Source organism: Pseudophryne corroboree, chromosome 7 (assembly GCF_028390025.1).
Source record: "Pseudophryne corroboree isolate aPseCor3 chromosome 7, aPseCor3.hap2, whole genome shotgun sequence".
NCBI lineage: Eukaryota > Metazoa > Chordata > Amphibia > Anura > Myobatrachidae > Pseudophryne > Pseudophryne corroboree.
The window spans coordinates 95,674,800-95,699,074 of NC_086450.1; the positions used below are offsets into that span (position 1 = coordinate 95,674,800).

At 45.6% G+C, this 24,275-nt stretch overlaps 1 protein-coding gene and 1 long non-coding RNA gene across 3 annotated transcripts in view; one reads left to right on the forward strand and one right to left on the reverse strand.

Annotated features, from left to right (window-relative positions):
• LOC134944677 (uncharacterized) overlaps positions 1-20,334 on the forward strand; it is an 84,588-nt gene extending 64,254 nt beyond the window's left edge. Inside the window, exons 2-3 of the long non-coding RNA XR_010181920.1 lie at positions 18,364-18,443; positions 20,178-20,334. This is a non-coding gene — a long non-coding RNA (uncharacterized LOC134944677). The remainder of the gene's footprint in view (positions 1-18,363; positions 18,444-20,177) is intronic.
• The window catches only part of MAP3K20 (mitogen-activated protein kinase kinase kinase 20), a 323,212-nt gene that overhangs the window by 41,935 nt on the left and 257,002 nt on the right, over positions 1-24,275 (reverse strand). For both annotated transcript variants that reach the window (XM_063933447.1, XM_063933448.1), the window contains exons 12-16: positions 18,671-18,715; positions 17,446-17,476; positions 17,023-17,162; positions 14,666-14,728; positions 135-224 (exon numbers count right to left, since the gene is read on the reverse strand). In XM_063933447.1, coding sequence (XP_063789517.1) covers positions 135-224; positions 14,666-14,728; positions 17,023-17,162; positions 17,446-17,476; positions 18,671-18,715 — 369 coding nt within the window. The remainder of the gene's footprint in view (positions 1-134; positions 225-14,665; positions 14,729-17,022; positions 17,163-17,445; positions 17,477-18,670; positions 18,716-24,275) is intronic.

Sequence of the window (24,275 nt, forward strand, 5' to 3'; positions counted from 1 at the left end):
TTATAGTGCTGTTTACAAAATAAAAACGAATGTCTAATTATCTGCTACTGGTAACAGATTTCTCTCAGTGTGGGTGTAAATAAACTACCTGTGTGACAGTTGTCCTGTAGAGAGCGGTTATTATGGACATTTACCTCAGGGTTGCTTCCAGACTTCAGATGGTATCCAAACACGAGTTCTAGGTTCACAATCTTTTCTTCATCTTCACTTTCAAATGCAAGATCCTAAGACACAGAATTGATAAAGTGCATCACCCAAATTGTCATTTCCATCTTTTTGTACCTACAACCCCCAAGACTATCACATGCAGGAGGGACAGGCTGAGTAGTCTTTAACCCCTTTCACACCACACAAATAACCCGGTATCGACACGGTATATTGCCGGGTCAACGAGGGTTGCCGTGCGGTGTGAAAGGGGTCGCTGCCGAATTCCCGGGTCGCCTGACCCGGTGATTCAACCCAGGAATAAAGAAGGGTTGTTCCCGGGTTATTACTGAGTCAGGTGCAGTGTGAACGGGTTGTGGGTTGATGCGACCCGGGACCCGTTCACAGTATAGGCAGAGGCGGCGTAGAGATGATCTCATCTCCCAGTGCCACCTCCGCACCACCCCTGATGCCGCCTCTGTTCCCGCCCCGATGGCAATCCGACCAGGCATATTGAGGGTTGGGAAAACTGTGTGTAAGGGTCCAATGCCAGGTCGCACCCGGGAAGGACCTGTTTCCAATTCCCGGCATTGCAATGTGAAAACGTCATTTCTTAGTAACTACTGTATTTTCTGTTGCTCAAGGGAACCATTGTTGGGGATTGAAGCTACTTACCCACTGGAGTTATGTTTGCATCAAAAAATGCAAGTGCAAACCGTATGTGAAAATGAATATAACCATTATGCATTTGTACATGCCTCAAATATGTGGTTGATATGCGGTAGATATGCGCTTGACACATTTGCATGCATTTCCGAGCAGTACAGAGCTTTTCCCGTTCATTTGAATGGGGTTTCTGGCATATGTGCTACATGTTAAAAACCCACCTGAAATGAGTCTTAAATGAACAGCAATAAATAAATTAAAAAGTAATTCTGTATCCTCCAACCAAGTCCTTCAAAGAGCCCCAGTGACATACAAAGTAGCCTGGTTCCCATAACAAAAACTGATCAATAGGAGTATAAGGGATTGAGTGGCAGCGTTATTTGTTGCTTATATAATCACAAGCGGTTTCCAATGTTGGCTGCCTGTTATTGTCTGTTGGAAAATGGAGTTCTAGGGACTTTGATCACACATCAATTAAAAGACTAAGTGGATCTCAGTTGATGAAGGAAAATATTTACTGTACTTGGGAAATCTTCATGACAGTCATCTATCTGTAGATTGTAAGCTTGCGAGCAGGGCTCTCCTACCTCTATGTCTGTCTGTTTTTACCTAGTTTTGTTCTAATTGTAAAGCGCAATGCAATATGCTGTGCTATATAAGAAACTGTTAATAATAAATAAATCTATTTATTGCAATGGCCTACTCATTTCAGTAGGCTGTAGGACCTGATTTAGCATTAGGAGCAAATTCAGCAAATCTGTGCCCAGATAAAGCTTTATTTTCACACCGCAATTTAAAGTCAATTCAGGACACGACACATCCATGCCAACTGTAACTCTGCTTTGTATACATACTTATTTATTACGGTAAGTTATTTTTATAGCGCACACATATTTCACAGCAATTACTATATCAGTCCCTGCCACCATGGAGCTTACAATCTACAGTTTATTTCCGGGTTACAGTCGTTAGGTCGACACAACTTAGGTCGACACTCATTAAGTCAAAAGGTCGACATGAGTTTTTCAAATTTTTATTCATTTTTTCGGATTTTTTCATACTTAACGATCCACGTGGACTACGATTGGAACGGTAATCTGTGCCGAGCGAAACGGTAGCGGAGCGAGGCACCTTGCCCAAAGCGAGCCATGCGAGGGGACACGGTGCACTAATATGGGTTCCCCGTCACTTTACGGAAAAAACGACACCAAAAACAGTCAAAAACCTCATGTCGACCTTTTGACCTAGTACATGTCGACCTAACGCCCATGTCTACCTAATGGCAATGTCGACCTTCAGTGGTTGACCTAATGAGTGTCGACCCAACGACCCATACCCTTATTTCCTACCACATGGACACAGAAGCATATTAGGTTTCATTTTTTGCTCAGAAGCCAATTAACCTACCAAAATGTTTTTGGGTTGTGGATGAAACGGAAGTATCTGGAGGAAACCCACAGAACCACGGGGAGAACATACAAAATCTACAACAGGCCTGGCTGGAATCAAACCCACGACTTCAGCATGGAGAGCCAGCAATGCTATTTCCTGAACCACACTTCAAATTTGACCCCCTCCTGCAACTTTTCAACTGGGGGAGGGATAATTGTTTAGGCGGCAGTGCACCTTTAAGCATATACCAAGCCAGTTAGAATGTGTTTCTGAATTTGTTGAAAATATTGTAGTTTATTTCTGTTTTACAAAAATTTTGAATGAAAAAAATTTAGAATGTACAAATGCTATTTTGTACGCTGAAGGCACAAGGCTATGAAAGACAGAGCTGTTCACGACCCATACGCACAAACCAGTGGAATAGTTTGCGGGCCTGATCCCCTCGCTATGAGCTTTCGCTAACAAGATTTGCATCCATGTATAGTCTGTCGCTGGCATAGTCTGAAGCAGTTGATCTTAATGTCACCAGTAGCAGATGTGAATGGAGAATGAACAGCATGCAGCTTTTCCTGACTGTATTGTAGAGTTAATTTAGTTCCAACAAAGGCTTTATGGCCTTCTAAGTCACCAGTGAACGGTTTCATTTTAGCGAGCACAGCGAGTCCTGTTATGTATATGAACAAAGTGTTTTTTTGAAGAAGGGTTTTACTAACTGTTAATTTTGTTGGGTTTTATGTGTCTGCTATAGATGCAAGTGGAGCTGCAATTCAATGTAATAGGCATTTTTTATGTGTATTTTATATTAGGCCTGTCAGGCTGTATTTTCTACTAGAAAACAAGAATCATTTTTGGATGTGTATAGGACATATGCAATATTAGAGGTTACACAATATGCCATTTAATTTCAGAGGGCAACTACCATTGTAGGAAAATGCTCAAATAAAAAAAATGATACTTAAATGTATCTCAATACCTATAAAATAGAATATCTATATTTACCAGTGAGCACCATCCCAACTCAAACATCTGATTGTTCACATACCCTTAATTCATTTACCCCAAAGAGCTTTATCAGCCTCCGTTCTCAAGGGGCCCATACATCAGTCACCTATCGGGGCAATTGCCATTCTGCCAACGCCTGGCTTGGGTGATCCGCAAAATCCGTGTTGGACAATCTCGGTTTAGCGATTCAGTCCCAAAAATTATCGGAATCGGCGAGTCAGGGATTTTCAACATGTAGGGATCCCCCTATCATTGGAGTCTGCCGATTGGCGAATCGTATCGGCATCGGGCAATCACCCCTTAGATGTATGTCCCGCATGATTACACCTCTTGTCTCTGGAATGGGCAACTACCACTAATTACATACGAAACAATAAAACACCAGCTGCAGAGCTGTACATCTCTATAGCACAAGTAGCATCATGTTTAAAAAATTATTTCCAGGACTCCTTAAAAAACAGTACATAAAACAGTAAGTGTTATTTTTGACAACAAATGATATGCTCTTTTATTATGTCATGTGCCTACAGGGATGTGCCCTGCCTTGCTGATGTGTAGCCCAATGCTTATAACGTTACCCATTTGCAATGCTCAATGGGGGTCATTCCGAGTTGATCGTAGCTGTGCTAAATTTAGCACAGCTACGATCATCTTCCCTGACATGCGGGGGGACGCCCAGCACAGGGCCAGTCCACCCTGCATGTCAGTCCCCCCCCCCCCCTCCTGCACAAATACGAAAGCATCGCACAGCGGCGATGCTTTTGTATTTATGGAGTAACTCCCGGCCAGCGCAGCTCCTGCGGCTGGCCGGGAGTTGATCGTCGCTGACACTGGCCGCAGGGGCTGCGTGAGACATCACGCAGCCTCCGCAGCCCGCCCCCCCAACGGTCCGGCGTTGACCGGACTGCGCCCCCTAAACGGCGGCTTAACGCCGCCGTCCAGCCCCCTCCCGCCATGTGACCGCCTCTACCTGTCAATCAGGCAGAGGCGATCGCTACTGAACGACGGCCTAAAGCAGTGATAAGTGGAAGGTGATAACGCACCAGCCAATCAGCTCCTAACAGTCAATATACATATTGGAGCGTTATCACCTTGCACTTATCACTGCTTTATTACTTCTCCAGGCTTATTACATCTGCCCCACAGTCTGTAACATGTCAGTTAGGAGCTGATTGGTTAGTGCTATATCACACCCCACTAAGGGGCTAATTTAGCAGTGAGTGATAAATCTCATTGTGAATGATACTTGTTGCATATTATAAATGGTGCTCCAGACAATCAGCTTCTAATTGTTATGAGTTTGAAAAATGACAGTTGGGAACTGATTGACTGGAGCACAATTTATCATACGCAACAAGTTTTATCACTCGTTGATAAATGAGCCCCTAAAGTTCTTAAATCACCAAGTTTAAAAGAAATCAACAGTTTAATCAATTATCCACATATAAAATGTTGCCAAATGTAAATAACATCGTTGTTACAGAATCTAATTGGTTGATGCAGGGGTGGGGAACCTCCGGCCCGTCGTCCGTATAAGGCCTGAAAAGCCAACTGATCTGGGCCGGCCAGCCGCTGCTGTGTGTGTCAGGGAAGGAGAGCGCAGCATGCGCCTCTCCTGTCCCTTTGTGCTCAGTCCGGCGTCGGCGTGTGTTATCTGCAGGGAGGAGAGCGCAGCTATGTCTGGCTGCGGTGTGTAGGACCTCAATCCAGCGGCCAGTTCGTGAGCCAATCAGAGCTAGCGGACCGGCAGCCAATCAAGAGCCGCCACTGCCGGTCCGCGAGTTCTGATTGGCTCACAAACTGGCGGCTGGTTTGAGGTCCTACACGCCGCCCGGCATAGCTGTGCTCTTTTCCCTGCCTGACCCCTGACAGCTGAGACACGCCGCTGCCGGACTAAGCACAAGGGGCTCTCCTCCCCTGTCACACATACACACAGCAGCAGAAGGCCAGTAGCACTGGAGCAGCAGCAGTGAGCAGCACAGTGGGGTGGGGGCATGTGTGTACCTGGCACTGTGGGGACATATCTGACACTATGGGGGCATATCTGGCACAGGGGTGACATGTGTGTACCTGACACTATAGGGGCATATCTGGCACTGTGGGACATGTGAGTACCTGGCCCTATGAGGGCATATCTGGCACTGAGGCACATGTGTGTACCTGGCACTATGGGGGCATATCTGGTGCCATGAGGGCATATCTGCATCTGGCACTGTGGGGGCATATCTGTATCTGGCACTGTGGGGACATATCTGTATCTGGCACAGTGGGGGCATATCTGTATCTGGCACTGTGGGATATATCTGTATCTGGCACTGTGGGGGCATATCTGTATCTGGCACAGTGGGGGCATATCTGCATCTGGCACTGTGGGGGCATATCTGCATCTGGCACTGTGGGGGCATATCTGCATCTGGCACAGTGGGGGCATATCTGCATCTGGCACAGTGGGGGCATATCTGCATCTTGCACAGTGGGGGCATATCTGCATCTGGCACTGTGGGGGCATATCTGCATCTGGCACTGTGGGGACATATCTGCATCTGGCACTGTGGGGGCATATCTGCATCTGGCACTGTGGGGGCATATCTGCATCTGGCACTGTGGGGGCATATCTGCATCTGGCACAGTGGGGGCATATCTGTATCTGGCACAGTGGGGGCATATCTGTATCTGGCACTGTGGGGGCATATCTGTATCTGGCACTGTGGGGACATGTGTGTACCTGGCACTGTGGGGACATATCTGTATCTGGCACTGTGGGGACATATCTGTATCTGGCACTGTGGGGGCATGTGTGTATCTGGCACTGTGGGGGCATGTGTGTATCTGGCACTGTGGGGACATATCTGTATCTGGCACAGTGGGGACATATCTGTATCTGGCACTGTGGGGGCATATCTGTATCTGGCACTGTGGGGCTATTTCTGTATCTGGCACAGTGGGGGCATATCTGTATCTGGCACTGTGTGGGACATATCTGTATCTGGCACTGTGGGGGCATATCTGTATCTGGCACTGTGTGGGACATATCTGTATCTGGCACTGTGTGGGACATATCTGTATCTGGCACTGTGTGGGACATATCTGTATCTGGCACTGTGGGGACATATCTGTATCTGGCACTGTGGGGACATATCTGTATCTGGCACTGTGGGGACATATCTGTATCTGGCACTGTGTGGAGGTATATCTGTATCTGGCACTGTGTGGAGGTATATCTGTATCTGGCACTGTGTGGAGGTATATCTGTATCTGGCACTGTGGGGGCATATCTGTATCTGGCACTGTGTGGGACATATCTGTATCTGGCACTGTGTGGGGATATATCTGTATCTGGCACTGTGGGGACATATCTGTATCTGGCACTGTGGGGACATATCTGTATCTGGCACTGTGGGGACATATCTGTATCTGGCACTGTGGGGACATATCTGTATCTGGCACTGTGTGGGACATATCTGTATCTGGCACTGTGTGGGACATATCTGTATCTGGCACTGTGTGGAGGCATATCTGTATCTGGCACTGTGGGGGCATATCTGTATCTGGCACTGTGTGGGACATATCTGTATCTGGCACTGTGTGGGGATATATCTGTATCTGGCACTGTGGGGACATATCTGTATCTGGCACTGTGGGGGCATATCTGTATCTGGCACAGTGGGGGCATATCTGTATCTGGCACAGTGGGGGCATATCTGTATCTGGCACTGTGTGGGATATATCTGTATCTGGCACTGTGGGGGCATATCTGTATCTGGCACTGTGTGGGATATATCTGTATCTGGCACTGTGGGGGCATATCTGGCATTGTGGGGACATATCTGTATCTGGCACTGTGTGGGATATATCTGTATCTGGCACTGTGGGGGCATATCTGTATCTGGCACTGTGTGGGATATATCTGTATCTGGCACTGTGTGGGATATATCTGTATCTGGCACTGTGGGGACATATCTGTATCTGGCACTGTGTGGGATATATCTGTATCTGGCACTGTGTGGGATATATCTGTATCTGGCACTGTGGGGACATATCTGTATCTGGCACTGTGTGGGATATATCTGTATCTGGCACTGTGGGGCATATCTGTATCTGGCACTTTGGGGACATATCTGTATCTGGCACTGTGTGGGATATATCTGTATCTGGCACTGTGGGGGCATATCTGTATCTGGCACTGTGGGGACATATCTGTATCTGGCACTGTGTGGGATATATCTGTATCTGGCACTGTGGGGACATATCTGTATCTGGCACTGTGGGGACATATCTGTATCTGGCACTGTGGGGGCATATCTGTATCTGGCACTGTGGGGACATATCTGTATCTGGCACTGTGGGGGCATATCTGTATCTGGCACTGTGGGGGCATATCTGTATCTGGCACTGTGGGGACATATCTGTATCTAGCACTGTGGGGGCATATCTGTATCTGGCACTGTGTGGGATATATCTGTATCTGGCACTGTGGGGGCATATCTGGCACTGTGGGGGCATATCTGGCACTGTGGGGGCATATCTGGCACTGTGGGGACATATCTGTATCTGGCACTGTGGGGGCATATCTGTATCTGGCACTGTGTGGACATATCTGTATCTGGCACTGTGGGGGCATATCTGTATCTGGCACTGTGGGGACATATCTGTTTCTGGCACTGTGGGGACATATCTGTATCTGACACTGTGGGGGCATATCTGTATCTGGCACTGTGGCGGCATATCTGTATCTGGCACTGTGGGGACATATCTGTATCTGGCACTGTGGGGACATATCTGTATCTGGCACTGTGGGGACATATCTGTATCTGGCACTGTGTGGGACATATCTGTATCTGGCACTGTGTGGGACATATCTGTATCTGGCACTGTGTGGGGACATATCTGTATCTGGCACTGTGGGGGCATATCTGTATCTGGCACTGTGGGGACATATCTGTATCTAGCACTGTGGGGGCATATCTGTATCTGGCACTGTGTGGGATATATCTGTATCTGGCACTGTGGGGGCATATCTGGCACTGTGGGGGCATATCTGGCACTGTGGGGGCATATCTGGCACTGTGGGGACATATCTGTATCTGGCACTGTGGGGGCATATCTGTATCTGGCACTGTGTGGACATATCTGTATCTGGCACTGTGGGGGCATATCTGTATCTGGCACTGTGGGGGCATATCTGTATCTGGCACTGTGGGGACATATCTGTTTCTGGCACTGTGGGGGCATATCTGTATCTGACACTGTGGGGGCATATCTGTATCTGGCACTGTGGCGGCATATCTGTATCTGACACTGTGGGGGCATATCTGTATCTGGCACTGTGGCGGCATATCTGTATCTGGCACTGTGGGGACATATCTGTATCTGGCACTGTGGGGACATATCTGTATCTGGCACTGTGTGGGACATATCTGTATCTGGCACTGTGTGGGACATATCTGTATCTGGCACTGTGTGGGGACATATCTGTATCTGGCACTGTGGGGGCATATCTGTATCTGGCACTGTGGGGACATATCTGTATCTGGCACTGTGGGGGCATATCTGTATCTGGCACTGTGGGGACATATCTGTATCTGGCACTGTGGGGGCATATCTGTATCTGGCACTGTGGGGATATATCTGTATCTGGCACTGTGGGGGCATATCTGTATCTGGCAGTGTGTGGGATATATCTGTATCTGGTACTGTGGGGGCATATCTGGCACTGTGGGGGCATATCTGTATCTGGCACTGTGGGGACATATCTGTATCTGGCACTGTGGGGACATATCTGTATCTGGCACTGTGGGGACATATCTGTATCTGGCACTGTGGGGACATATCTGTATCTGGCACAGTGGGGGCATATCTGTATCTGGCACTGTGGGGGCATGTGTGTATCTGGCACTGTGGGGGCATGTGTGTATCTGGCACTGTGGGGGCATGTGTGTATCTGGCACTGTGGGGACATATCTGTATCTGGCACAGTGGGGACATATCTGTATCTGGCACTGTGGGGGCATATCTGTATCTGGCACTGTGGGGACATATCTGTATCTGGCACTGTGGGGACATATCTGTATCTGGCACTGTGGGGACATATCTGTATCTGGCACTGTGGGGACATATCTGTATCTGGCACAGTGGGGGCATATCTGTATCTGGCACAGTGGGGGCATATCTGTATCTGGCACTGTGGCGGCATATCTGTATCTGGCACTGTGGCGGCATATCTGTATCTGGCACTGTGGGGACATATCTGTATCTGGCACTGTGTGGGACATATCTGTATCTGGCACTGTGTGGGACATATCTGTATCTGGCACTGTGTGGGGACATATCTGTATCTGGCACTGTGGGGGCATATCTGTATCTGGCACTGTGGGGACATATCTGTATCTGGCACTGTGGGGGCATATCTGTATCTGGCACTGTGGGGACATATCTGTATCTGGCACTGTGGGGGCATATCTGTATCTGGCACTGTGTGGGATATATCTGTATCTGGTACTGTGGGGGCATATCTGGCACTGTGGGGGCATATCTGTATCTGGCACTGTGGGGACATATCTGTATCTGGCACTGTGGGGACATATCTGTATCTGGCACTGTGGGGACATATCTGTATCTGGCACTGTGGGGACATATCTGTATCTGGCACTGTGTGGGATATATCTGTATCTGGCACAGTGGGGGCATATCTGTATCTGGCACTGTGGGGGCATGTGTGTATCTGGCACTGTGGGGGCATGTGTGTATCTGGCACTGTGGGGACATATCTGTATCTGGCACAGTGGGGACATATCTGTATCTGGCACTGTGGGGGCATATCTGTATCTGGCACTGTGGGGACATATCTGTATCTGGCACAGTGGGGACATATCTGTATCTGGCACAGTGGGGGCATATCTGTATCTGGCACAGTGGGGACATATCTGTATCTGGCACAGTGTGGGCATATCTGTATCTGGCACTGTGGGGGCATATCTGTATCTGGCACTGTGGGGGTATATCTGTATCTGGCACTGTGGGGACATATCTGTATCTGGCAATGTGGGGGCATATCTGTATCTGGCACTGTGGGGGCATATCTGTATCTGGCACTGTGGGGGCATATCTGTATCTGGCACTGTGGGGGCATATCTGTATCTGGCACTGTGGCGGCATATCTGTATCTGGCACTGTGGGGACATATCTGTATCTGGCACTGTGGGGGCATATCTGTATCTGGCACTGTGGGGGCATATCTGTATCTGGCACTGTGGGGGCATATCTGTATCTGGCACTGTGGGGACATATCTGTATCTGGCACTGTGGGGACATATCTGTATCTGGCACTGTGGGGACATATCTGTATCTGGCACTGTGTGGGATATATCTGTATCTGGCACTGTGGGGGCATATCTGTATCTGGCACTGTGTGGGATATATCTGTATCTGGCACTGTTGGGACATATCTGTATCTGGCACTGTGTGGGATATATCTGTATCTGGCACTGTGGGGGCATATCTGTATCTGGCACTGTGGGATATATCTGTATCTGGCACTGTGGGATATATCTGTATCTGGCACTGTGGAGGCATATCTGTATCTGGCACTGAGGGGACATATCTGTATCTGGCACTGTGTGGGATATATCTGTATCTGGCACAGTGGGGGCATATCTGTATCTGGCACTGTGGGGGCATGTGTGTATCTGGCACTGTGGGGGCATGTGTGTATCTGGCACTGTGGGGACATATCTGTATCTGGCACAGTGGGGACATATCTGTATCTGGCACTGTGGGGGCATATCTGTATCTGGCACTGTGGGGACATATCTGTATCTGGCACAGTGGGGACATATCTGTATCTGGCACAGTGGGGGCATATCTGTATCTGGCACAGTGGGGACATATCTGTATCTGGCACAGTGTGGGCATATCTGTATCTGGCACTGTGGGGGCATATCTGTATCTGGCACTGTGGGGGTATATCTGTATCTGGCACTGTGGGGACATATCTGTATCTGGCAATGTGGGGGCATATCTGTATCTGGCACTGTGGGGGCATATCTGTATCTGGCACTGTGGGGGCATATCTGTATCTGGCACTGTGGGGGCATATCTGTATCTGGCACTGTGGCGGCATATCTGTATCTGGCACTGTGGGGACATATCTGTATCTGGCACTGTGGGGGCATATCTGTATCTGGCACTGTGGGGGCATATCTGTATCTGGCACTGTGGGGGCATATCTGTATCTGGCACTGTGGGGACATATCTGTATCTGGCACTGTGGGGACATATCTGTATCTGGCACTGTGGGGACATATCTGTATCTGGCACTGTGTGGGATATATCTGTATCTGGCACTGTGGGGGCATATCTGTATCTGGCACTGTGTGGGATATATCTGTATCTGGCACTGTTGGGACATATCTGTATCTGGCACTGTGTGGGATATATCTGTATCTGGCACTGTGGGGGCATATCTGTATCTGGCACTGTGGGATATATCTGTATCTGGCACTGTGGGATATATCTGTATCTGGCACTGTGGAGGCATATCTGTATCTGGCACTGAGGGGACATATCTGTATCTGGCACTGTGTGGGATATATCTGTATCTGGCACTGTGGGGACATATCGGTATCTGGCACTGTGTGGGATATATCTGTATCTGGCACTGTGGGGACATATCGGTATCTGGCACTGTGTGGGATAGATCTGTATCTGGCACTGTGGGGACATATCTGTATCTGGCACTGTGGTGACATGTGTATACCCTGCACTATGGGGGCATATCTGGCACTGTGGCGGCATATCTGTATCTGGCACTGAGGGGACATAACTGTATCTGACACTGTGTGGGATATATCTGTATCTGGCACTGTGGGGACATATCTGTATCTGGCACTGTGGTGACATGTGTATACCCTGCACTATGGGGGCATATCTGGCACTGTGGCGGCATATCTGTATCTGGCACTGAGGGGACATATCTGTATCTGGCACTGTGGGGACATATCTGTATCTGGCACTGTGTGGGATATATCTGTATCTGGCACTGTGGGGACATATCGGTATCTGGCACTGTGTGGGATATATCTGTATTGTATCTGGCACTGTGGTGGCATATCTGTATCTGGCACTGTGGTGGCATATCTGTATCTGGCACTGTGTGGGATATATCTGTATCTGGCACTGTGGGGACATATCTGTATCTGGCACTGTGGGGACATGTGTATACCCTGCACTATGGGGGCATATCTGGCACTGTGGCAGCATACTGTATGTGTATCTGACAGTGCACTACTGGGGGCATATGTGTATCTGGCAGTGCACTACTGGGGCATAACTACTGGGGTCAGGCTAATTTTTAAGTTGATCATTTTTGTATGGCCCCTGAAGGATTTTATAAATATCCAAATGGCCCTTGGTAGAAAAAAGGTTCCCCACCCCTGGCTTAATGGTTAGTAATTCTAATAATATATGGCTGGAATCACTAAACAGTGCAAAGTTTATTCAGTGAGCAGACATTACTCCCGTTATTAGAAAATAAGCTGTTAGGTTAGCATATATATATATATATATATATATATATATATATATATATATATATATATATATATATATATATATATACATATACATACATACATACATACATACATACACAGTATATATATCACACCTTCCTAAGTAGGAAGCGGTTCAATAACTTAACAGGGTTATAAATGCCTGGACTTAATATACTTTTTTGAACCTCAAAATCTAAATATGCCAAGCAGATGGTCATGAATCTAGTTTTACATATGTATGTCTCTATTACCTCTCTATGCTTGTTTTAGATTTTGCTTAAAATAATGTACAAACGTTCAGATACTAAATGCAGCCAGATGCCTAGTTGCGCTATACTGGAAACGGTTAGAGACACCCCCTCTCCGCCAAGTTATTGATAAAATCTGGTATCTAGCAAGTATGGAAAAGATTACTGCATATCTTAATAATAGATCCTGCAGGTTCTTACAGATTTGGGACCCATGGTATCGCTTTCAAAATCCCACACATGGCTAACACGCACCTTGTGGACTTTCAGCCCTACTGTTTTAAATTTATTTTTTCTTTATTTTTTTTGTGCTTGCGTTTACCTCCCCTAACTCTATATCAGTGCCGTATATAACTAGCCCCTCCTATTCTGGTTATTTTCATTGTAGCAGAAGCACTGTGTGTTAGGAACCTATGCCACGTCCCACAGTCCTTAGGGCGCTATACCAGCAGGACACCCCCTCCCACCCCCCTTCCTCTTCTCTGTTCTCTCTCTTTCCCCTTTCTCTCTCCCCACCTCCCTTTCTTCACAGTTACTTCCAATGTGCTATACATACTGTGTTATCACTTGATCTATGACTGTTTAGTGTTGCTATACATACTGTTTCTGACAGTGTTAATATTGTATATGACAGATGTAAATTCGATCCCATAATGCATATCCAATCTCATCTGGTTGCTTTTGATTTTATACTCTTGTATACTTAAAACTCTAAATAAACCATTTAAAAATAATAAAAATAATAATAATGTACAAACAATGTAAATAAAATGTTGGTGTTGCACTGCGTCATTAGACGTCTGCTCTCCTCTCCCATATGACTGGACCTGTATGTAGGTATATAACGTTAGAAGAGAAGAGTGGTACTGTGCAGCTCATGGTGCAGTACAGTTACGTGGTTTATCAAGAAGGGCTACTCAAGAAGGACACTGCACGACCATAGAAGGTCGATGATCAACCAATGTGCATCCGATGGTTCGTGCACAAATGAGGATCTGAGATGCCCCCAGTGAGCATCTCAGTATAAATTCCCGGGGGTTGAGACATTTGCATATCTTTGCACAACCGCTGCGTACGGGATGGTGGCTATGATGGCGTTTGTGTACAGCTCTGAATCAGACCCTCTGTGTGAAAGGAGCCCATCTTTCTCAGGTACCCTTAGCGAGGGCTAATCAGAATAAACACAGCAGCAGATGGATGTGGTGATCATGTGACTGCGTATGTGATGAGGGGGATGCATGTGGGGGGTGCAATGTTATATAAGGAGGGGAAGCAGCTAAGCTGGAAGACAAAAGGAAGAAATAGGGTTCCTATCAAACTTTCTAAATAGGACCCCCCCAGAAAAGTAGCAATGTGAAGCGCCTATCAAGCCTGTGCTGGGAAACGCACCACTACAAAAAACTACTAATAATAATAATAATAATAATAATAATAATAATAATAATCAGATTTTGACTGGTGGTTCCTCAAATAACATATACACCCCCAACTTATATCCTCTCTACTTTATAACTGCCAGAGATCAGCCGGCTGACCTACAAAGGTGAGGGAGGGGAGACGCTTCCTAATTGCAGATGGTTTTGTGGCACATACAAGCCTAAGATCACGGTCTCAATGTACAATATGAAGCAGAATAATATGCTGCTACTGAATTCAACTTACTTTTATTAGTGGAGGGAAATGGAAAAGATTCAGATAATCGTGTGTTAATTTTTCAATTGCAGTCTGCAAAACAAAATTATAATCATCATCATCATCATCATTCACTAAGAATACATTTATTACATACTGTATAACAATGAATTATTGAATGATTTTTGGGCTACAACATACTGCCATCCCAAATAATGATTGTGTGTTGTCCTTAACATGATAAAAGTCAATAAATCCATGTACACTTTGTGATCTTTTATATAAGCATTCTAGATATATATGCTACGTAATCTGGGAATAAAACCTGTGAGCACTAATTACAGGGACAGGGAGCTTTATCATGTACGGAGCTCTAAAATCCAGCCATGAGAACAAATTGCCCATGGCGACTGCTCTACTTTAAGGTAACCATCAGCCTCTGTTTTCAGACCATTTTTTACTTTATCACTGGACATCTTTCATAACTCTTATTGCAATTTACCTACATTAAGGGACAACTTCAATTAGCTGCGGTAATCAGTAAATTTACAGAGGTATAACTTAATGCACTTACTGCATGGTGATTTCTGCATGTGCGCTGCTGCTAGCCACTCTATTCCAGTGGTTCTCAAACTCGGTCCTCAGGACCCCACACGGTTCACGTTTTCCAGGTCACCCAGCAGCTGCACTGTGTATCACCAACTGTCACATTTCAAAAATCTACAGGTGACCTGCAAAACATGGACCGTGTGGGGTCCTGAGGACCGAGTTTGAGAACCTGTGCTCTATTCAATAATAAGACACCTATCCCGCGGATCGTGCAGTAACACTGCCTGGTGTTAGCCGCAGTAAGGGAGGGGAAATCACCCTGCACCCCACAAAAGGCAAATAACATTAGATAATAGTGTAGAAGTATATTAGTGGCTATAAGAAAAGTATACGGAGCTCTAAAAAGGTGCCAAAGGTTGATTATTACATTTTATACTAACAATAATAGAAAAAGCAAGATTATTATTTGTCTTACGTAACAAATTAAAGTCTCTAGATGAATTTGGGTTACAAAATGACTATAAGGTTTGTTTTATGCAAGTTTAAAAACATCATTGTCGATAATACAACAATACCTGCCCCTAATTCATTTAACCAATTATTCTGCTTTTTACAGGGACTGCGAACAAAAAGCTGTGTTAGATCTCACCAGGTTAACACTTTCTAACAGAGGGGGTCATTCCGAGTTGATCGCTAGCTGAAAATGTTCGCTGCGCAGCATTGATGCAAAAAAACCGGCACTTCTGCGCATGCGGCGCAATGTGATCGCGCGACGTACTTTCACAAAGGCCGACGTAGTTTCACACAAGGTCTAGCGAAGCTTTTCAGTCGCACTGCTGGCCGCAGAGTGATTGACAGGAAGTGGGCGTTTCTGGGTGTCAACTGACCATTTTCAGGGAGTGTTCGGAAAAACGCAGTCGTGCCAGGAAAAACGCAGGCGTGGCTGGGCGAACGCAGGGCGTGTTTGTGACGTCAAAACAGGAACTGAACAGTCTGAAGTGATCGCAAGCGCTGAGTAGGTCTGAAGCTACTCTGAAACTGCACAAAATTATTTAGCAGCCGCTGTGCGATCCTTTCGTTCGCACTTCTGCTAAGCTAAAATACACTCCCAGTGGGAGGCGGCATAGCGTTTGCACGGCTGCTAAAAACAGCTAGCGAGCGATCAACTCGGAATGACCCCCTGAATAGCAAAAAAACCCTGCCACAATGGAACTTGGGCCTAACAGTACTAATGGGACTACGGGCCTAATTCAGACCTGATCGCAACAGCAACATTTTTCTCTAATGGGCAAACCATGTGCACTGCAGGTGGGACAGATAATACATTTGGGTATTGTGTGTTCAAACTCAAATCTACATTGCAGTGTAAAAATAAAGCAGCCAGTATTTACCCTGCACAGAAATAATATAACGCACCCAAATCTAACTCTCTGCACGTTACATCTGCCCCACCTGCAGTGCACATGGTTTTGCCCATTAGAGAAAGATTTTGCTTTTGCGATCAGGTCTGAATTAGGCCCCAAGTCTTTATAACTCTTTAACATTTGGTACCTATATGGAAATAATGAGAGACTGATTTAGACTAAACAAATTTCAAGGATGACCTGATTTGGTGTTTAAAACACAATGGAATTCCAACGTCACATAATAAAATTCTGCTATATGATCAATGGCTGGTAGAGGAACAGTCAGCCCTCTTTGGTTTGGTGGACCATCCGTATGTTGTACCCATAGTCCTGCCCCTGTTCACACTTATTGTCCCTTCCAGGCCTTATATACATACAGTACATGGGTATGATATAAATGTAGCTACGCCGGTATACGCCTGTAGTGCATACCTTCAGATGGATTATATGCCCCTTGGAGACTATGCCCATATCTTTGAGGTCACTTTCCTCCAGAAGAAGCAGTCTCTTCCCTGTAATGTGGTGCTCTCTGAACAGAGTAGCGTAAATGCTCTGCAAGGCGGAGTTGTCATCTGCAAATAAGAGATTGTGAAATCTGTGTTACTTTTAAGACGTTCTCAAACGTGGTCCTCAAGGCACCCCAACTGTCCAGGTTTTAAGTTTATCCATGCTTGGCCATAGGTGACTTAATTAGCACCTCAGTCAATCTGATTTACCCATATGCCCATATATGCTGAGCCATGGATATACCTAAAATCTGGACCGTTGGGATGACTTGAGAACCAAGTTTGAGAACCTTTGCCATAGACAAAGATCAACGAAGGTGAGGAACCACAGAACACCAACTGCATTTACCTGATTTAACCAACTGCTGCATCCAGACAAACTGAAAATAAATAACAACAAGTTACATTATGTGTGCATTATTCGGTATATTTATTAAACACTACAGCGTAACTGTGCCCTGATTTTCTCCCATTTTTGGGCAACTGCTCCATGACATTTTTTGTCCCCAGATTTGCCACAGTTCTCCCTCCCTGGAATACGTTTTGTCATTCTGACCAGATAAGTGTAACATAACTTGTGCAACATTTATACTGCACAGAAGTGCCCAAGAAAGTGTTCTTCTAGTCATAATGGTAGGTTGTCTCTTCCCAGTTCATTTAAGACTTGTTTTGCGATATTCTGTTAGAGGGGGAGATGTACAGTATTAAGCCTTGGGGAGAAATAAAGTGGGGTTGTTGCCCATAGCAACCATCAGATTCTAGTTATAGTTTCTAAAAAGATGTAGATAGCTAGAATCTAATAGTGTGCATGGGCAAGTGTTTACAAATCTACCCTAATGACTGAAGGTAGACCAAGCATGACCACACACCCCAAAGAATGAAGGCAGACCAGTCATGACCACACACCTGCTCCAGACATACCCCCCTGCCTTGGGTCTGTTGCAATTGCAAGCTGCCAAGGCCCAACGTTACAGACCAGACAACCCATAACACCGTCACTTCTGGAGAGTGCAAGCAGAAATATGCGCTACCTGCCCCCAAGCGGTTGGTGGCGGGTCTGTAATCGAATATCTCTGTGTGCTTTAACTAGGGAAACAAAACCATGCAAGTCAACCTGCAGCTAATTGAATTTCCCTTTAGTCAATGTCTTTCTTCTATTACACCACAAACAGGCATGGGGTAGGTGTGCAGTATTATATGTCGACAGTGATGAAATTTTGACATGTTGGTTGCACAGTGGTGACTTACTTTCTCCTGATGTCTACAGCGGCTCCAGTGTGGTGTATGGGACCAGGCAGTCATGTGACCATCACTTCTAGGTCATACCACCGATGCGTCAGTGTTCCGGTGAGTGTTCCTCCCCTTTGCTAACCCTAACCTTTCCCCCAGACAGCCCAACCGTAATGTCAATATTCTGACAATGTCGATATTTCGAGAATCTCAACACATTGCCTGTTGACATTATGAATGCTGACTTTGTGATTGTCAACCTTTTGACTACAACCCCTGGGGTAGATTTGGCCTGTCTTTAAATGTTTTACCACTTTTAGTTAATATGGGGCAGAGAAGCTTACCACATCTTCTTCTGTCCATGAGCAAATATCAAAGGACGGCAGCAACTGTGTGGAGAGATAAGAACATAAAATGACCAGACATTAGCATGTGGTACAGCCACCTACTGTAAGATGTTCACCAACAAAACATCTCACCTATGAATTGTAAGACTATTTTATCAGATGATACAAGATGGAGGACGAATATTAACAGTACACTGGAGCTTTACTGGAACAGATAGTCAGGGAAGGAGGAGAAAGAACATGATATACTTTCCCCATCTCTGCTCTGTCATCTATAGCTAAATCTCCTGTGTACACGTTCAGTCCATTATGCTGCACATATCAATAACCTCTATAGGAATATCCATCTCCCAATGGATTGACCGCACAGCATAACTTCGGTCAGAAATTATAGGCCTGCTTTAAGATGCAGCAGGTGGAACATTAGAACAATTTAGCCTACACACAGTGGAAGCAGACAGTTTGGGGGCTGGGCCATTAATCCTGAGAATATAGCCTATCAATTTACTAGGAATCGGTGACATCATTGAGGAAGCAAGGCGGTACATACTGTAATACTCTATAATGCTGAGGCACAGAGTCTAGGTGATGTCACGGATTACCTGGACATTGATAGGCTGCACTCACAAACTGACTGCCTTCGCTGTGTGCAGGTAACGTGGACTGTAATGAGCTTAATTATACCTATATATATTATATATATACACTCTTTATTCATCTCTGGACATCTGGAGCAATGCTTCCAGCTACAACCTCTGGATATACTCTTATGGAAACTTGCTGTGTATACAGACTCCTGATTACCAAGGTACAGTAAGCTGAAATCTATGGTTTATGAAGTACAGGTTGAGTATCCCATATCCAAATATTCCGAAATACGGAATATTCCGAAATACGGAATTCTTTGTGTGAGAGTGGGATAGTGAAACCTTTGTTTTCTGTTAGCTCAATGTACACAAACTTTGTTTAATACACAAAGTTGTTAAAAATATTGTATTGAATAACCTTCAAGCTGTGTGTATAAGGGCCATGTATCGTGAGATTTTGGGCAAAAACCTCCTTCCCTCAATATGAGCATTGAAGATGGGACGTGGCTGGGTCTTCCAGCATGACAATGACCCAAAACACACCGCCCGGGCAACTAAGGACTGGCTCCGTAAGAAGCATTTCAAGGTCCTGGAGTGGCCTAGCCAGTCTCCAGACCTCAACCAAATAGAAAATCTGTGGAGGGAGTTGAAAGTCCGTGTTGCCCGGCGACAGCCCCAAAACATGACAGATCTAGAGAAGATCTGCATGGAAAAGTGGGCCAAAATACCTGCTACAGTGTGTGCAAACCTGGTCAAGAACTACAGGAAACGTTTGACCTCTGCAATTACCAACCGAGGTTATATTACAAAGTATTGAGTTAAACTTTTTTTATTGTCCAAATATTTATTTTCCGCAAGAATATACAAATAAATTGTTAAAAAATCATACAATGTGATTTCCTGTTTTTTCCCCCCAGATTCTGTCTCTCACAGTTGACGTGTACCTATGATGGAAATTACAGACCTCTCTAATTTTTTTAAGTGGGTCAACTTGCACAATCGGTGGCTGCCCAAATACTTTTTTGCCCCACTGTATATGAAACATAAATTGTGTGAATAAAGTTATTAAAAATATTGGCTAAAATTACCATCAGGCTGTGTGTGTATAAGGCGTATATGAAACATAAATGCATTCTGTGCTTAGACTTATGTCCCAACGCCATGATCTCTCATTATGGTATGAAATTATTCCAAAATACGGAAAAATCCGATATTCAAAATACTTCTGGTCCCAAGCATTTTGGATAAGGGATACTCAACCTGTACTTGTAATCAGTCTTCTTATTAAAGTTGTTTTTATGGGGTTCGGTATAGAAAGTCTACAGTCACACTCACAATGTCAACAGTGACTCTGTAGACACGATAAAGCCGGCACTGATATCCCGACATAGTTAAAAGACTGTTTCCAGCATTTTAACCAAGCAGCCAATTAACTATGCACCTACAGCGGCATATTTAAAGTTAGAATGTTAAAATGGTTAAAATGGGGGGGTGTAGTAGAATTTATCAACATTCAGAATGTCGACACGGATGGGAGGCTGACATCTAAAATGTCAACATTTGCATAATGTTGACATTGCCATAATGTCAATATTGTGAATGTCAACAGGCGGCATGTCGAGCATAACCCTAAACCTAACCATAACGAGATGGACCAATGCTGTCACTTGACTCCCATAGGCTGTCCAGGTTGGGCAAGATGCAGCCGTCTATCAGGTCCAGCCGCCTGATCACTTATGGCTTAACTGCAGCCTGTGGAAGTAGTGGGAGATGATATTGAGTCTGATCCTAGCTTTAAGATTGCAGTGTGAATCCGCACCACAGGTTGTGAGACACAAGAAAGTGGACCAGGTGGAAATGAGGCATAAGATCGAGGAAAGCCAACAGAGATCCACCCGTGGGTTGGACGCTTATCATGACTGTTCTTAAATCCATCTATTTGAAGAAGAGATTATTTTGGAAACAGCTACACTTGAAATAAAAACAATGATTTATTCCAGTCCAATTACAGACATACATAAACACATTATGCCCTTGAATTTTTTTTCTATACTTTCATTTTCTTCATCTGTAATAAAACAGAAAAGGTCAGAGGAAAAGAAAAAAAAAAGTGCATTTATTGGTAACAGAGCGACAAGGCCAGGGCTTGCTGGTGAAATATATTATCCTCTGCTATCCTGACGTCCTCGCCTAGGGGTCAACAATTACACGTGCATGGGGCACAAAGGTCTTTTGTTATGCTTTCTGAATTGCTTTTTACTATGATTATCCAATTATACATTCAAAAAAAATAAAATAAAATGGCAGCAGATTTGTGATCGCTGTCATTCCTATCAGCAGTTATAGATTTCCATTAAATGGTGGTTAAAAATATATACGATGCATTTTGCCTGGCATAAGTAGAAGGGTATGCTAAAAGCCCTGTGCTCAAAGTCAGTATCACGTCCGTATTGCCACTCTCTGCTAATTGCATGTAGACATCTAATAGCATGAAATGTAACACAGAGGTCACGTTTCTGGGTTCTAATGGTAATCATTAAGCTAATATTATTTTTACTGTGGCCAGCGAGCCCGATTTAATGGAAATTGAGGCTCTATGGAAATGTCCTATTTTATTTCAAGGGGCTGTTTTTTTTTTCCAGCCGTAAAATAAAACATACAGAGCCTGAAATCAGATGCAGGGAGATGCTGTGCATTACGGGAGGGCCACTGGCGTGTTGCTGAAAGTTTCGCTTACACTGGAGGCCATACTCAAAAGGAGAGTCTGCAGCTAGCATAGGGCTGGGGCATGTTAGCAAGGTAAGATACACCAAGCAGTATTGAGCTTCTTATATGACTCATAGTGGGTGTCTCAGTCCTCGCACACTCGGATGCACGGCTGTACACCAGGCATTGAAGCAACATTAGCATAAAGATTCTACAGCGGTAAAAAGGTGTAAACAAGGCGTGGATGTGTCTGATTCAGCCCCATAGAGGGGGTACACTGATTTACGGAGTGTATTTAGTGAATTCACACTGCACCTACATGAAAAAATAAGAATTTACTTACCGATAATTCTATTTCTCGTAGTCCGTAGTGGATGCTGGGAACTCCGTAAGGACCATGGGGAATAGCGGCTCCGCAGGAGACTGGGCACAAAAGTAAAGCTTTAGGACTACCTGGTGTGCACTGGCTCCTCCCCCTATGACCCTCCTCCAAGCCTCAGTTAGGATACTGTGCCCGGACGAGCGTACACAATAAGGAAGGATTTATGAATCCCGGGTAAGACTCATACCAGCCACACCAATCACACCGTACAACCTGTGATCTGAACCCAGTTAACAGCATGATAACATAGGAGCCTCTGGATAGATGGCTCACAACAACAATAACCCGATTTAGTTAACAATAACTATGTACAAGTATTGCAGACAATCCGCACTTGGGATGGGCGCCCAGCATCCACTACGGACTACGAGAAATAGAATTATCGGTAAGTAAATTCTTATTTTCTCTGGCGTCCTAGTGGATGCTGGGAACTCCGTAAGGACCATGGGGATTATACCAAAGCTCCCAAACGGGCGGGAGAGTGCGGATGACTCTGCAGCACCGAATGAGAGAACTCCAGGTCCTCCTCAGCCAGGGTATCAAATTTGTAGAATTTAGCAAACGTGTTTGCCCCTGACCAAGTAGCTGCTCGGCAAAGTTGTAAAGCCGAGACCCCTCGGGCAGCCGCCCAAGATGAGCCCACCTTCCTTGTGGAATGGGCTTTTACAGATTTTGGCTGTGGCAGGCCTGCCACAGAATGTGCAAGCTGAATTGTATTACAAATCCAACGAGCAATAGTCTGCTTAGAAGCAGGAGCACCCAACTTGTTGGGTGCATACAGGATAAACAGCGAGTCAGATTTTCTGACTCCAGCCGTCCTGGAAACATATATTTTCAGGGCCCTGACTATGTCCAACAACTTGGAGGAGTCCTCCAAGTCACTAGTAGCCGCAGGTACCACAATAGGTTGGTTCAGATGAAACGCTGAAACCACCTTAGGGAGAAAATGAGGACGAGTCCTCAATTCCGCCCTGTCAGAATGAAGATCAGATAAGGGCTTTTACAGGATAAAGCCGCCCATTCTGACACGCGCCTGGCCGAGGCCAGGGCCAACAGCATGACCACTTTCCATGTGAGATATTTTAACTCCACAGATTCAAGTGGTTCAAACCATTGTGACTTTAGGAACCCCAAAACTACATTGAGATCCCAAGGTGCCACTGGAGGCACAAAAAGGAGGCTGTATATGCAGTACCCCTTTTACAAACGTCTGAACTTCAGGAACTGAAGCTAGTTCTTTCTGGAAGAAAATTGACAGGGCCGAAATTTGAACCTTAATGGACCCCAATCTTAGGCCCATAGACACTCCTGTTTGCAGGAAATGCAGGAATCGACCTAGTTGAAATTCCTCCATCGGGGCCTTACTGGCCTCGCACCACGCAACATATTTTCGCCAAATGCGGTGATAATGCTTTGCGGTTACATCCTTCCTGGCTTTGATCAGGGTAGGGATGACTTCATCCGGAATGCCTTTTTCCTTCAGGATCCGGCGTTCAACCGCCCTGCCGTCAAACGCAGCCGCGGTAAGTCTTGGAATAGACAGGGTCCTTGATGGAGCAGGTCCCTTCTTAGAGGTAGAGGCCACGGGTCCTCCGTGAGCATCTCTTGAAGTTCCGGGTACCAAGTCCTTCTTGGCCAATCCGGAGCCACGAGTATAGTTCTTACTCCCCTCCGTCTTATAATTCTCAGTACTTTTGGTAAGAGAGGAAGAGGAGGGAACACATACACTGACTGGTACACCCACGGTGTTACCAGAGCGTCCACAGCTATTGCCTGAGGGTCCCTTGACCTGGCGCAATACCTGTCCAATTTTTTGTTTAGGCGGGACGCCATCATGTCCACCTTTGGTTTTTCCCAACGGTTTACAATCATGTGGAAGACTTCTGCTGAGGAAGTCCCAGTTGTTCACTCCCGGAATGAACACTGC